Here is a 16,622-nt window from a genome sequence, read left to right on the forward strand (position 1 = left end):
AATATTAAGGATACATTGGGCATTATATCAATGCATAAAGATTAACCTGTCCTCGTGTCTTTGCCTGTTTCCTTTGGAATATTGTAATAATGAATTTTGTATGCTATATCTTTGTATTGCAACTTTTGTTGCTGGAAAATATAACATGTTTTCTATATATACCTTATTACATTTTACCAGAACTGTCATATTATCTGGTTTTGACACTAAGAAACAAGAATTAATAGGAATCAACAGAAAATGAAGTTAGCATGATGCAAAGGTTGAAGTATCAGTTTGCCATCACCTTGTGTCAAGTATATAAGGCATTAAAATATCAATACTATATTCTGATGACAGTACAAGAAAAAAATGACAAAACCATTAATATTTTCTCATAAATATGTTTTTTTAGAAATTAAAAGGTAAAATTTAACATCTTATTAACTTTTTTGTTTTTCTCATAAATCTTCTGATGAAAGGTTTTTACCTAGGAAATGGTAGCTAATTTAAACCAAAAATACCTGCAAATGCATTAATTTTAGCAAAACTTCTGCCTGCTGGTTACTTATGCTTTGGGGGAAAGAAGCTAGATAAGGGAATGATGTCTCACAGCCCCAGTACCCTGACAGAGGATGTGGAGGACGTGGAAAATCTATACTGGAGCCACTATCATGACTGATTGAAACCATCAGCTTGAGATTTGGTGGCCCACAATTTCCTGATGTGTCCTATATTCCACAATCCTTTCCCTTTGGTCAAGAGAGTGCTTCTTTTGAAGGCCATCTAGTGCCCTACTGGTTTCCTTGACCACTATTTTGTTTTTTTCTCTATACAGAAACCCATCTGTTCTAATAGCAGGTCACTCACCTGGGCAGATCCCAGACAGATGGTGTTGGAAAACTGAAGAATAATACTTTCACTGCATAACAGGTGCAATAGGTGGGGGCTCTGATTTGCTACATAGATAGTGTAGAGTGTTTATGGACGTATATAGTCACGAAAAATGGAAATGCATGTGGAGGCTGCTGCTTTCTGAATTTTGAAATTTAGTATGGTGTGCTGATCATTGGGATACTTATAACTCTAAGGAAACTAAAATATCTCTCTCCAGTTTATGTTTTCTCTTCATTTTTTTTTCATGTTATTGCTGCAATTTGGAAGGAAATCAGAACTTTTTAGTGAAAGGGAGTTATTTGTTTTCTAATCAGGTTTAGTTTTCAGTCCTAAAGAAAAATATTGAGTAAGAGGTATTTTTAAAAGTTCGTTTAAGTGTTTAGTCAGGGATTCTCAAACAGTTAGTAGAAGATACACAGATGAATTAACACTTTAAAAACTGAGAGATGTCCAAAAATTCATTAAATAAGAGCTTGAACTTGGTGTACAAGAAGTTACATCTGAACAAGTTTTGATCCCCTTTCAGACATTGTAACAATAGACAACTAGAACTGTGAAATGTGTAATTCACAGCATGAGACATGACTTGAGAACACTGCCAGATTTAAGATGGGCCTATCTTTTGATAGGTCTTCAACTTTTCTTAACCCACCTAATCTTTCCCTAACTATTATATTCAGTTCACTATGTACTTTGGAATGCCTTGAAGGAGAAAATGGCATGAGGATTCTTCTGTAAATGTCCATTCTTTGCCAACTACAATTCAAAAGATATTTGAAATATTAAGCAATTAACTAAGACAAGTATGCAAATATAGGTCAGTTGCTTGTGTTGAAGATTTTATATCCATTAAAATGGTGTGAATTTCCCTCTGAAATTAATTAGGTTTTTTGGACTGGCACAGGAATGTCTTTGGATAGGGAATGCTTGTAGTACAGAGGTAAAATAAATTATTTTCAAAAGGTAAATATCAAGATTTTAATGACACTTACTGTAGCTGCCAACTAAGAAGTTTTCCATGGGTTAGTTTTCTAAATTGGTGTGAGCTCTTGCAGCTACTGGCAGGGGAACCTGCCTGTATTCTGCTGAATTTCAGCACTTACATAAGATATATGCTGAAAGCTAGAGTTATTCACTATTATATATGTTGAAAAATACCATGTTTTACACTTGCTACCATCAACTTCTTGAGGTCTCACTTAAAAAACCCCAAAAAACAACTCAAGGGAGTCTTTTTATAGAATAGGAAAGAAATTAATTTAAGGATGGGTCTGATTAACTCTCAGAATGAAAAAAGTTATCTTCTCTGAAGATCACTTAAAAACAAGGGTTGGAGGTGAAGACAAGAACATCATCTGGCAGAGTAAGAGAAGCTGTTAATTTACATTTATGGATGGCTTGTAATACCTTGTCACTGTGTATTTATTACTAGGTTAAAATACAAGTGGGCCAGCTAAGAAATCCTTTCTTTTCAAAGTCAGAGCTTGACACACTGAAGGGATGATTGCCTGTATGTTAATTGGCTCTGCTAAAAAATTTGCATCCACAGAAGGTATGGACCCTCTAGCTAATTTGAACTCTCTGCAAACAGAATGATTACTTAATACTTCTTTCAAACTCTTCCCCCTGCAGATCATGCACTTCCCTGGAAACTCCATGCAGGCTTCTATAACAGGCAGCTTAAAAATTCAAGACAGAGAAATTACTTTGAGCAAACATGATGCTGGTTGATTTTCGCTAGAAAAACGTTTCCTTTTAAACATGGATAGGTCACAAGTACATTATTCTTCTAGTCCTAAGTGTAAAAATGTCCATGATAGGAGTGAAAATCAACAAGGATGCTCTACACATACTCACCCATCCCCTTCTGATCCCTCCATTTCCCATTACTTGCCCACATAACCTTAATCTTCTTATAATCACATACCACCACCGTGTTTAAGTTAAGTGTTTCATACATGGGACCTTCATCTGGTGTACTAGTTTTAAATGTGATATTATAGCAAACACTGAAACAAGGTCAAAGAAGGTTGCAAGGACACTTGTCTCAGGCTGCGCTATGGGGCAGTAGTATCTGGCATAGATGTGATCTTTGGCCTGCCTGTGTCTGACAGAACATACCAACAAGAAATGGAGGACTGAATTTCATCGTAGAACTGACTGTACCCTGCCTCTGTTTCAAACTAATCTCACTGAGAGGCATGGATGTAATACTGAATACTCAGAAGTATGAGATCTGTAAGTGCTGTTGCGCTTCAGAGCTTTTTATCATTCTTCTTACAAGTCCTTTTGAATGCTGTTGTAAATACAGTGCCAACACCCTTGGGTCATTGAAGTAATGAATTCCCAGAAGCAGAGTAAATTCTGAATTTTTCGATATTTTTGCAAACCTTAAGAGAACTCAACCCTCTTTTACCTCCAAGCAAGACTCCAGCAGAATACTCAGCACCAAGGCAAAAAAGAAACCTAAAATTGCTACCTTGAAATAACAGCTTTCTTCAGCAGAAAGGAGGGGAGTGAATGAGTTGTCCAAATGCAGATTTCTTGAAAGATCTCTAATCATGAATTTTCAAAGTTTTCAGCTATTAGTTATAGTAGAGTCAGTTTATTTGGAGAATGTTTTAATACTTGGGCTAAAGGATTAGCCCAAGTAAATGCATGCAGTAATTATAAAGATGTCTGAGTTGCCAGGATTCAGTGATAAAAGAAAAGGATCAGCAGCAATTCTCTTATCTGCTTTTTCACAAAAAGGAAAATAAGATTGTGGAGAAGATCCTGATTTCCACAGATCCTAAGTCTGCCTTCCCCCTAGGATTTTGCCCAGATGAAGTTTGGTCCCTGCTATGTTTATGAGCAGTTTTCAGTGATCTCACATGTAGCATATCTGAACTATGCAAAATGAAGATCTGTCCCATTAAAATGATGCCTTTTTGATTAGTTGGTTGGTTGGTTTTTGTTGTTTGTTTGTTTGTTTTTGTGGTGTGACACATGGGGAGGTAGAAGCAGTAGTCTAGCTGAAAAAAGTCTCTGATTTGTGAGGATTTTGGAAGATCTGTTTCTGACGCTGTACCAGCCAATTCTTTACTCTTCTCATTAGGCAGGATTTTCAGTCTGTGAAGAGCCTGATGTCATGACATCTTTGAGCACCTTGTGTTTCTCTTGGCAGTGCTTGCTGGCCAGGGTCATTTTCCTCTCACATCTGTAGTGATGCAACTTTACAGAGTGGTTGCTCAGAACATGGCCAATCAGGAAAACCAAAAGGAAAGGAAAACCAAATACCAGTACCTATCTAAAAATGTAGGTTCCCTTGTCAGGTTTGTAAGCACTTGTTGGGAAAGATTCTTTTGAGAAGTACAGAGCGTGAAGCACTTCTGCTGGAGAGAAGAGAAATTTATCTTTGGTCAACAGCTGCATTTTATTTTGGAAAATAAGGTTTTTAGGGGCTAAATCTTAAATACCCAAAACACTAGAACTGCACTTCTGGTATCTCGGTACACTCAGAATCTGATGCTTACTTCAAAGAGACTTCATCTTTCCCAATAGCAAAGGAGACAAAATTTCATCCAATATCTTGGGTTTTCTTGACATTAAGCTAGGATCAAACCCTCTAAATTCCCCTGGAAAGAGGGTAGCTGGGAAAGCCAGAGTCCTTCTAGCCCACATCTACATGATCCTGTGGGCTTATTTCAGTTTTTTGGTTTTTTTTTTTTTTTTTTTACGAGCTCTGATATAAAAACGCTAGCTGCATTTGCAAGGGGTTTTTTTGGATTCTGGCTACATACTAAGATGCATCCAGATACCCAGACAGCAAATGCTATCTAAAGAAATATTGAACTATTAAATTAACTATGATGAAACATTTAGTTTTAATAAGCTACAACCCTTTTTCTCTGAGCAGGTGCACTGAAGAAGGCTGGTATCTCTTTGCAGACAGCTCAAATGGAGAATTTGGTGATACAGCTGACATTGCTACACCAGTCATCTCCCTTACAGGGCCCAGATGCAAAATCATATTCTGGAACCACATGAATGGTTCAACAATAGGTTCTCTGGAGGTATGGAGATGCTCTTTATTTTGTTTTGTTTTGTTTTTCTGCATGAAATTACTGTGAGGAAATTTATGCCTTCTCTTTCAGTTTCACTGAAGCCCAGGCTGCTACTGCTCTCAACATGTTGTAAGGGAAGAATTAGTTCAAATACTGGAGAAAATAGAAATTGGAAATCTCTACAGCAAGCAAAAATTGTGACTGTTGTAGACATGCCATGGTTGGAATTTCAATACAAGAAAAAGTTTTGTATCACACAGTACCATTTGACACATTTGAAAAGCAGCAAATAGATATTTGGACATCAAGGCCTTTGGCTAATATGGGAGCATGAGGAAAAATAAGTAATTGTGTTAAAATTTGGCATCAAATCTTGTAAAAATAGAGTTTTTTTCCTTGAAAACCTGAACATACCGCTTTCAGAGATTATTTATATTCATGTAATGAATATATGCTTATATTTCTGTGGCATGTAAGCAACAAATTTGCTTTCCCATATCCTTTTCCTCATTCTGGTCTAAATAAAAGCACTTCCATAAAGGAAATTTAACTCATTAGCAGCTTGTAGATCAAATAAGTCACTGCAGACAGAAATAAATACAACAATAACACTATTCTAAACAATTATTTTTACCACACGGCTGTGTGCTTATAATGGGATTTCCCAGGAATGTTATAGAATACCTACAGCATCAGGAATGGATTGAAAAAAATGCTCATATAAGGTACCCAGTCACCTGTGCACTCAGTATCTTATTGGATGTGGGCAGTGCATGAGGATTTAAATATACAAATTATAAGAAAAGGTTACAGAATTCAGCTGTTTTGAAATCAAAATTAATATTTGTGTTGACATTAGAAATGTGATGTGGGATGTGGTGAACTACACACCATGCATGTGACTGGCTAGATATTTAGTGGACACACGGTCCAAATTTTCCTGGATTTTTTTACTAAACAATTTTTAAAAATATTTTTAAATGTCTCCCAACTAGGTAAAGATCTTGCTAAGCTGCTTGGCAGGTGGTCAAATACTAATTAATCAGAATCAGTGGGAAACCAGAGGATAAAGATGGTTCATCCTCAGTTTTAAGACTTGGGATGAATAAATGTGCTTTGGGACTTCTTTGCATACTTCAGGGTCCAGGCTCCTTTACAGTGTAAGAACCCATGTTGGAATCACATTCAAAGAATGTTTTGTAGAAATCAACAGCAATTCTATGGAGCCATGCCCAGTATTACCAGCCCAAAAGGCAAATCTGTATAGTAGAGATTTTTTTTTCCCAGTTTCAATGCTGATTACAATTTCCCTCTATTCTTTAACTGATCCTCCTTCACTTCCAACTTATTTCATTTTAAAATGTACCAAAGGAAAATAATGAAACCTTTGCACACTGTTAATAATTACTTGGTTTCAATTGCTTGATTAATCATTTAATAATGGGTGTTAGAATAACTCAGAACATAAAATTATTTAAATGATTTCTCATTATTAAGAAGGCTCTAAGTATTTATTAAGTAGGAATGGGAATATTTTCTGTGCTTAAAAGACCTTTTATCCATATCTTCTCCCAAGACTACCACTTTTTTTTTTTGACTTTTGCTTGTAAATCTGCATCCATGCCATCAAATATCATGTGAGATTTGCATTGCTGAAGATCTTCCTGCCATTTGCATGAATTGTTACCTTCTTGTGTTTCTATTGCTTTCTTAAATATTGATTTGCTCTAAGTTTCCTGAGCAACCTGAATTTGATTATTTGTTGGAACCTTTTTTGTTTAGTTTCTGTACTTTGACTTGGTATGGGGAATTCTACCAAAGTATTAGATGTGCGTTTTTGCAATGTAATTGAAATGCACAGAGATTCAAAGTGCATTAAGGTACAGAGAAGCATTGGGTTTTAGTAGCACACAAATTAATGGCCATGTTTTACACTAAAGTTTTAACTTTTTTTCATGATATGATAGAAAATATGATTTTATGATGCAGAAATTTGATATATAATAGAGTAGATAATTTACAGTCTGTAAAAACATGTACATGTGTGTCTACAGTCTACCTTCATATAACTATATTATTTGCATTTGAGATTTTAAAAAATACTTTCTTATTCACCACTCTTTATTCTTTCAAATAATGTCTGTAATCCCTGTCTCACTAATTTATTTATTTTCATTTTAAATTAATGTCTTCTATGTCAGATCTTCCTGTCTATAAAGTCAGAACTCACTTGTTTTTCTATCCAATTTAATATATTATCTATTCCTTTTTTCCCCCTAAAATGAAAACTCTTTAGTGTGAGGATTTGCTGTTTGCTTGGCAGAACTTACCTGTTATGCAATATCATATACACTCGTGGGACTGCATAAATTTAAAACAAAAAAGGTTTTTTTCATTATGGTGAAAAATGCCTAGGCTGCCCTAAGAAGATTACACAGCATAGCAGTAAATCCTTGAAAGCAGAAGTAGTTCAGGCAACTGGTGAATGGATGTTTAGCTCTGCTAGTACTGGCTGGAGACCCAGCTTGACACACTTCATCAAACACCCATCTTGTTATTGTCAGCTCAGTTGAATTTGGATGCCCAAGAGATTGGACCAAAGAATATTTAGGATTCTCTGCTCATGTTGAAGTGTGTCATCATTCCCCACTTGCTGTTTACAAGGGTATGGGCTTTTAAAAGTCTTTCATTGCTCAGAAAGATGAAATTTTGTCTCTATGAAAAAAAGTAAAAAATTATTTGTAGAAGAAACAAAATGTTTCGTAAGAATCAGGACAAGAAAATCCATTCTGAAAGAGCAGTTAATTGTATGCATAAAAAAATATATTTTTTAGCAAGTCTTGTTAACCCTGTTTCCATGTTGTACAACTGAATCACAATCCACCAATGAACAATTTTTATTCACTGCTAGCCACTCTGGATAAATTAATGAGATCTGTTAGTCCAGGTAAGTCTGTGGGCTGGGTATGTTTATGAGGAGGTCAGAAAATCTTAAAGCATTATTTTCCCAGTATAGTCATTGATACTGACATATCCATGTGCGTCAGATTGGACATTAGGAAAAGGTTCTTCAGCCAGAGGGCAGCTGGGCAGCAGGATCCCCAGGGCAGCACCAAGCCTGGCAGAGTGCAAGGAATACCTCAGCAGTCCCAGGTGTATGATTCAGCTTTGGGTAGTCCTGCAAGGAGTAGGGACTTGGATTTGATGGGCCCTTCCAATTCCAATTCTATGTTTCTGTGATTTTTAATGGTGGATTAGAGATTAGATGAACAGTATAATATTGTACTCTTGTATACAATTATAGGACTCTTAAGTGAGTTGGTAATGGAAACATTCTTTTGTGACCTGAAGTTATTTTCTTTTTCAGGTACTGTATAAAGACAGTAACAAGACTTCTAAACTGTGGACTCAAAGTGGCAGCCAAGGTCCCCAGTGGAACAGAGCAGAAGTCTTCTTAGGAATTCATTCAAATTTTCAGGTGTGTCTTCCAACGTGATGTGCTTCCTAGAGAGCTGGCTATTGGTACTTCTATATTAAGTATTCACCTTCTCATTTCCCTTTTCACACCATGCATGTACCTCTCCTCCCATAGAAGAAATAATCTTTTTAGCTGTCTGATTAATTATCTGAGCTGGACTCATGTTTTTGGAAATTTCTCACTCCTCTTTTATCTCAGACTGATATCCATTACTAAGACTGAAAATCCCATCTATCCTTGAATCCAACTCTGCTTAAAATATTCTACTGCTTTCTCCTTAGTGCACAGTAAGTAAAACTATCTGGATTTTGAAAGAAGAATCTTGAGTGTGATGTTTGCTTTGAAATTAGATCAGTTTCCCAAACCTCTTAGAGATACTTGCTTAGTTGTAGACTTATTAAAAAAACGAAAAATCCCCAAGGATAGTCAGTAACACATTTTTAAAAGAGTTACATTTCCTGATACGTCTGTCTTGGAATTTTAATGAAATTTTAAAATTATTTTTACATTCATGGGAATTAAATGGTGAATGGCAGACCAGTCTTTTTCAAACTTTGTTTGCAGAAGTTGGTAGAACCTTTTCTATTAGTTCAGGATGAGTGAGGACTAGTATCTCTTCGAGTGGCATGATTAATTTCCTTTTTTTGGTGTGCTTGGTTATATTAGAAGATGGTCCTTCAATAACTACAGAGACAGATCTGTACCAACTCTAGTACAAGATTTCGTAGAATTATGCTTTGACAGTAAGAACTGACCACTTCATATTAAAAGATTTGCGAGGACCATCAGTCTCTGTTCTTTTCATGTTGTGTGTATAAGCTTTTCTTTGTCTTATCAGTGGCTTACTGTAATAGCTCTGTAATTTTTATTAGGTTATTTTCAGGGCAAAACTTGGTGTCAGTTACATGGGAGATGTGGCAGTGGATGATATTACCTTTGAAGATTGTTCCCCTCTGCTAATCTCAGACAAACCTTGCACATCAGAGGAATTCATGTGTGCCAACAAGTACTGCATCCCAAAGAATAATCTGTGTGATTTTGTAAATGACTGTGAAGATAACTCAGATGAAAGCCCCAGTATTTGCAGTAAGTAAGGTAGTTTTTTAATATAATTATCATAAATAACTGTGCCTGCTGTGAATTTTTAATACTCAAATACTTTTGACAACTCATCAGCTAAGAAAGCTAACAAGAAGGTAATAATTTAATTCTATTCCTTGGTTTTAAGGATTTTTAATTATTATTATTTAATTTAAAATCCACGATACAAAATACAAAGAGCTCCTAATGGATGTCTTAAAATAACTCAGAAAGCAGCTGTCTTTAAAAGCAGAATAAAATTATCCTGCTTTCCATATGAAAAGACTGTATTAAGCCAAAAAAAATTGAAGCATAATACCTTTGGGAGACGAGGAGCCTACCTCCTTAGATATTTCAAGGGTTGTCAGGTCTCAGCAAATTATTTTAATCTGAATATTGTACAGTTTTGGTTTTACAAGACATATCAAGAAGCAGCATACGTAATATCTGATTCAAAGAATGATGTTTCATATCAAATGGCTCCTTCTGAATCACAATATATGGTATTAACACTTCTTTTACTACTACAAATGTGGGAAATGCTCACACAATCACGTCTCCGTTGATTGGTAACATATTAACAGTTGCCTCATTTTTACTGAGAATATTATTTCAGTTTATCAAATTCTCAGTGAATACAATTCTTTGAAGCAAAGATATGCTGATATCCTACTAAAGTTTAGGTGCATGACAAAGGAACCATGTTTTGAAAATTATTTTCATACTGTTCAAGTACTCAATGATTTCCAATCCAGGAATAGTACATAACTAACCTATACAGGCAGCAGCTCAGATCTTCTGCAACTAAAAATGAAGAGTATTTCAAGTTGCAATTACTCTGTTAAAAAATATTCTCAAACTTTGACTTTTGTTTTCTGATTTTTAAAAAAAATATTAATGGGGTGGTTTTTTTGGGTTTGTTTGTTTAGGTTTTTTTTGTTTGTTTTTGGGGGGAGTTTTCTGCATAATTTGTGTTTCCCATGAAATATCATCAGAAAAATATAAATTGAATCATTAAGGGCAAAAGGGTTCAAATAAACTAATGGGATTTCATTTTGCAACCACTATAATAAGGATTTTATTCCAATTCCCCATTGGAAGAGATGAATTGAAACAGTCCCATACAGTGAATGCTTTCCTCTAACATGTTTTTTATTATTACTTTTAAGTGAGGAAAAAAATTGCAAAATAATTTAAAAAATATTTCCTGACTGCATTTTGATTGTAAGCTTTACAGTGAAGCATTATGATGCATTAAAAGCACAGGAGTCATTTAATGTGCAAGTGCACAGTCATCTGCAGTAACTTCAGCTTCTAAGCAGGCTGCCTAAATTCTCTTTTTCATCAGTGGAGTAAATTGTTTTCAGGCTGAAGTTCATGCAACTTAAAATCAGTTGTGTGAGTTAGATTAAAGAAGTTGTCCTGTAGATATGAATATTTCTCTTTGTTGACAATAGAGATCCTACAAGGACATCTAAACTTAGATTAGACAATACCCAATATGTACAGCATTAGCAGGGATATCAGTGCTCATGCCTTAAGGTCTTGATTCTTGAAAACATGTCTTTAAAATGAAAAGTTCTGTTGTAAGCATGAATTTTATTGACTCAAGATGGTATTTGTAAATAACGGAAGGAATTTCTTTAAGAATGATCCTGAAATATGAAGTAACTAAATCAGTTGGAAAATATGATTAGGACAAATTTTATGGGCTATGGCATTCAGTTGAGTTAATTTACAATCTGTGATTTTCATAAAAGATAATAATATACTTTCACATACCAGGTCTGGGTTGGTTTTAATTGTTACTTCAGATGGCACTATATTTGCTGACCGAGGTAAAAGGGGAGCTAGTTTTGCTTAGCAGTTCATACTTTTAAGAAAAATTTTCTAACTTTTTTACTTTATGACATTCACAGATTAAAATTCAAAGAAAAAAATTTTTATCTGATTTCAGCCTGAAATTTTTGAGGTAGCTGTCTTTCCTGTTTTGGTCCATGTGTTGATTCCATGGATTCTAGATCCTTAGCCTGATTACTGGTTCTTCTGAGTACCTTTCAGTTAAATAAAACTACTTTCAAGTGACTGAAATTTATCAGACCTCAGAAAAGTCTCTGATTTTGATTACATTTTGGAAGAGACATTTTGTAATTTCTGATATTGTCCTACAAAATAATACATATTGTTTCTAAATTTATCTTCAAGGCACTTTCCTTTTCAGCAATAATAGTAAGAACATTCAGGGCACAATCAAAAACTTCTTGAAGTCTCTGCTGAAATTCCAGCTTATTTCAGCAATTTTACTCTTCCTTGGTAATCATTATAATGAACTCAAAGATGTATATAGAGAAAAAATATACAGAAATTAAATTTCTGGAATGATGTAATTGACTTAATTTATGTGGACACTTTACTCACCATCCTGACTGTTTTGACATTCAAGATTCAAAAATTTGTAAAGAATGTGCAAGTTGATTCATATAAAAATCAACCAAAATTATGACAGCTTTCTTCTTTTCTAGGCCTTAAGTGCAACTTAATGAGATATGTAGACAATCATGGAATCATTTATGTTGGAAAAGACCTTTAGGATCATTAAATCCCACTATTAGCATTACCAATTTCACCACCAAACCATGTCCCTGAGCGCCACATTTATGTGGCTTCTAAAGACCTCCAGGGATGGTGACTCAACCACTTCCCTTGGAAACCTGTTCTAATGCTTAACAATCCTTTCCATGAAAAATTTTTCCTAGTCTTCTGCTGGTGCAACCTGAGGTCCTTTCTTCTTCTCCTATCACTCATTGCTGGAGAGAAGACACTGAGCCCACCTCGCCACAACGTCCCTTCCAGTAGTTGTTGGGAGCAATACGGCCACCCTGACTGTCCTTTTCTCCAAACACCCCCATCCCCCTCAGCTGCTCCTCTTCAGACCCAGGCCCCAGGCCTTACCCTTCTTTGGACACAATCCAGCACCAACACAATTTATCTATGTTTCTATACTGGCTAAGGAAATACAAGTGAATCGAGGACTTGTGCAAAAGTAAACTAACTTTGGATATAATTCAGCTCAAGATTATCACACCCACATTTATATTTTGTCTGTGTCTGTTTATATAGAAGCTGTGTTTTTATGGTGCTCAGTACTTTCCTTTGGATGTGTCTGTTCCCTAGATAGAGGCATTTCTTCCTGTTCTCACCCAGTCTTAACATGTTCCTTCAAAAAGAGGCTGGTTTTCCGTGCATGTCTTTGATGCTCTATGGGGGGCGGGGGGGGCAGTTAAGACCCTAAGGAGCTAAAATAGTTAACTAAATTTGGTTGCATTTATACCAAGGATCCTGTTGACTGTAATAAAAAAAGCTCTGGACTCACATATATGCAAGTAGCTTTATCCTAATATTATAGTCCAGGATATTCAAAATGCTCTTTTGAATGAGATACATGGCTATTATTTTTTATAGTGAAGCTTTTTTTCCCCTCATAGATTGGAGTACTAGGTTGCACTATATGTACTTAATTAACTACTTGAAAATAAATCTCTTTTCATGTGTGGCAAATATATTTCAGGTTCATCTGTTGGGCATTGCAATTTTGAGTTCGACCTTTGTGGATGGAAGCAAGATGAAAATGATGATTTCGACTGGCATCTCAGAACTAGCAGTACTGCAAAACTGGGCACAGGACCAGCTACTGATCATACACTGCAAGAACCATCTGGTCATTATATTTTTATAAAGAGTTCATTTTTTCAGCTACCAGGACAGAAAGCTAGGATTTTTAGTCCTGTCTTAAGCAGAAAGAATAAAAACTGCAAGGTATGTGAGGGTGTGGTAATAGCAGGAATGAAGAATTTGATTTCTAGATCGCACCAAGAATGTATTCCTAAAATGATTAAAGATGATTACTGAAATAATTCTTGAGAAAAAAAACCTCCATTCTTATGTAGAGAAGTCAGGATCAGATCTTATTTCATTTTAGCCATAAGAAAAAAATGCATCTTGCTGCAGGAGAAGAGTTATTCTGCAAGTAAATAAGTACTCCATGAGATTCAGATGAAGCTGCCAGTAAATGCAGTGTCTGATTTACAACATCTTATGCAACTCACCCAAAGTAACAAACAACTATTTAATGGTTTCTGATTTTATGGAGAAAGCGTGTGTAAGTGCAGCAACAATTGGTTTTCAAAGAACATAACTACAAAAGGAAGGATGTGTAACAGAAGGCTTTGTTACCAGCTCTTCTCTAGAAAATGGAGAAGTGTAAGCCTTGATCTTCCAAAATATCACAGCAGATTGCAGTGACTTCAGCTTGAAAATGTCTTTGCAAACCTGGAATAAAAAATGTCCTCGTTTTCATACAGCTTTTATAGTCTTTGCTAAAAATATAATATCCGAGAAACTTTAGGTATGCCTTATTTTGAAACTGTGAGTTTACCTTTACACATCTAATAAGTAGGCCTCTCAAGAGGATAATTTTGTTTTTGTGATCACAGAATTATGCTCATCAAATTAAGGTGGTCTTAGACTGAAATAGTCCTAAACAGTTCATTGGCTATGCAGGTGACATCTCTGTGCAAAACGTCCAATCATGAGCCTCTAGTTTAATTTATCTCATACTATTCCTGAGTAATATTCCTGAGTAGATTATCTGTAACTTGGAAAGAGTTCTGCTTATGTTTGACATTTCTAACCAGTTCATTTTACTGAAATACTTCTCTCTGAAAAGTCTACAAACTCTTTATAGATAAGAAAGTCAGGAAGTATTAAACATAAAGAGTTTGATTTATGATTCAAAAGAAAACTTGAATAATTATGATATTCAGTAGCAAAATTTAATCTAGCCATTATAAAATTATCTTCAAAATTGGAACCATGTTAATTTTTGTATTGCTTAAAATACATATACAAAAAATACTCTGCTTACAGAAACATGGAGATCTTGACCTTCTGCTTCTAGCATCATATTTATGAGTATCTCTTCCTCTGAATTACCTGGTTTCATGCTCTAAAAATACTTCCACTTTTTGACTTCTATGAAGCAAAAAATGTATGTAAAGAAATGCAGAATAACTGAGAATGATATGTTAACATCTGTGCTTTTATGTATCACATATTAAATCCAATTAAGTGCTTGAAATGTAACTATGGGAAAATGTTTATTTTATCACATAGAAAATTATTTACAAAAGCCTGCAGGTATGTGCACCTTGTGCAGACCCAACTCTTGACATCCATTATGTGGCCTGAAGCAGTCAGTCATATTTATGATGTATTACTTTTTGCAGATTTTGAGCAGTACTGAAACTTTCACATAGACAAATGTCCAAAGGAAGAGCAATTATTCGTATAGGAAATTGTATGAATGGAAAAAAAATATGTCAAGATCTGAAACCTCATCTTATAAGATCAAAGAGTCCCCTGAACTATTTTACTCCTTCCTAGGGGTTATTTGAAAAGAAAATGCTTCATCATATTGCAACAGATTTAGTATGGGATCTTGAACCATTTCAAATAACTGGAAAATGAATATTTACATCAATTGGATGAGTTTTATATATAGAAAACAAATATAGAGCAGTAACTACAAAAAGACAAATGAATAAAAATATCTTGTCTATATACAAGATTTTCAGAAACAAAGATGCGCCTTCAAAAGGTGAATAGAAATACAAGATAGGAAAGAACTGAGAGTGCAGTTAAATATGAAGAATTTTCACAGTGATATTTGTATGTATGTGTTTGGTCTTTTGTATTTAAAAATTTCCTCATTTTTACTAAAAATAAATAAATCACTTTTTCTTAATCCAAGTACCTCTTATATATTTTAGGTGTCTTTGGGATTATTTTTGCATATGTCCATGTAAAAGTTTAGTTCCCATTATAGATTGGATTATTTTCTAATTGCACATTCTATAGTCTACCTAAACACATTTTTAACCAGAAGTTGTTCAGTAAATGGAAGTTGCTTCCTATATTGCAAATGGCACTACTCCATTCCTCTGTTTCTTTAAGAAACATTTTAGTTCTTTCACATTTAAATGCAAGAGTCCTTCAAAGGGATGCAAGATCTGCTGCTGAATATTTTAATGCTGGTTTTGAAGTTTGGCTTATGGAATTGTTAAAGAATTGCAAGCAGTAAGTTGTTCTGTTGCGTTTTGATTAAATTATTTTTCAATGAGTAAAATTAATGACTACTCTGGATGCTATTAGTAATGCTCAGTTTAAGAATTAGATAAATACAATAGCAGAATTTGACTGAAGTCACCTATTGCATACTTTATGCTCTTGTTCTTGCTTACAGATAATTTTCTATTATCATATGTATGGAGCTCACATTGGATCATTGATTATCTACCAGAGAACTACATTGAAACATGAAAAAATTCTCCTTAATCTTACTGGAAACCAGGGAAATTTCTGGCAGCACAAGGCACTGACCCTGTCTGGAGATGGAGATGAAGATTTTCAAGTTGTCTTTGAAGGGATAGCTGGAGAAGGTCCCAAAGATGGCATAGCACTTGATGACCTCACATTTTCCAGGGACTGCTTGCCATCCCAGGAGTTTCTACAAGCAGAACCCACGAAGCTGCCTCCAACAGGTATGTTCCAGCTATGGACAGTCTTTGATAGTCTGGAAAGAAGGAATAGCAGCATTATTTTGCTTTCTTTGTCTCTCCTTCAAAAGAGAAGTAGTATACATATCTTGCAAAAGACATTCAGAAATTTCAACACTTTTAGGCGGCCCATGAAATTCTAATAAAATCATTTTATGAAATAGTTGTTTAGGAATTGAGTGAACTGTTGTGAATCTGCAAAGCTTCTTGTCCAGCCATGTACACTTAGCCAATATCCTGCTTAATTCAGTAGGATTTATTTACCAAAAGTTGTAAAGTAGAGTCGTAGAATAAAGAACTTAGTGGGACAGAGCTAATATGGACAGTTTGCAATAAGGCCAGTAGGCTTAAATGGTTTTTGGCTGGTAGGAATTGCTACTAATACTGGTTAGGCACCATATCCATCTTCTACCTGTGTGGTATGGTGCCAGCATCAGTGCAAGTATTTGCACCACCCTCACCTACTGCACTAGGGAAATAAAACTCAAAAAACATTTACCAGAAATTGTACAGTTTGGATGGGAATGG

The 16,622-nt window shown here is 35.0% G+C and overlaps 1 protein-coding gene across 1 annotated transcript in view; it reads left to right on the forward strand.

Annotated features, from left to right (window-relative positions):
• Positions 1 to 16,622, forward strand: part of MALRD1 (MAM and LDL receptor class A domain containing 1) — a 236,196-nt gene that overhangs the window by 87,486 nt on the left and 132,088 nt on the right. The window contains exons 21-25 of the mRNA XM_041408374.1: positions 4,775 to 4,931; positions 8,290 to 8,400; positions 9,273 to 9,486; positions 13,049 to 13,296; positions 15,782 to 16,079. Coding sequence (XP_041264308.1) covers positions 4,775 to 4,931; positions 8,290 to 8,400; positions 9,273 to 9,486; positions 13,049 to 13,296; positions 15,782 to 16,079 — 1,028 coding nt within the window. The remainder of the gene's footprint in view (positions 1 to 4,774; positions 4,932 to 8,289; positions 8,401 to 9,272; positions 9,487 to 13,048; positions 13,297 to 15,781; positions 16,080 to 16,622) is intronic.

Source organism: Onychostruthus taczanowskii, unplaced genomic scaffold (genome assembly GCF_017590055.1).
Source record: "Onychostruthus taczanowskii isolate IOZ18803 unplaced genomic scaffold, ASM1759005v1 scaffold3, whole genome shotgun sequence".
In the NCBI taxonomy this organism is placed as follows: Eukaryota; Metazoa; Chordata; class Aves; order Passeriformes; family Passeridae; genus Onychostruthus; species Onychostruthus taczanowskii.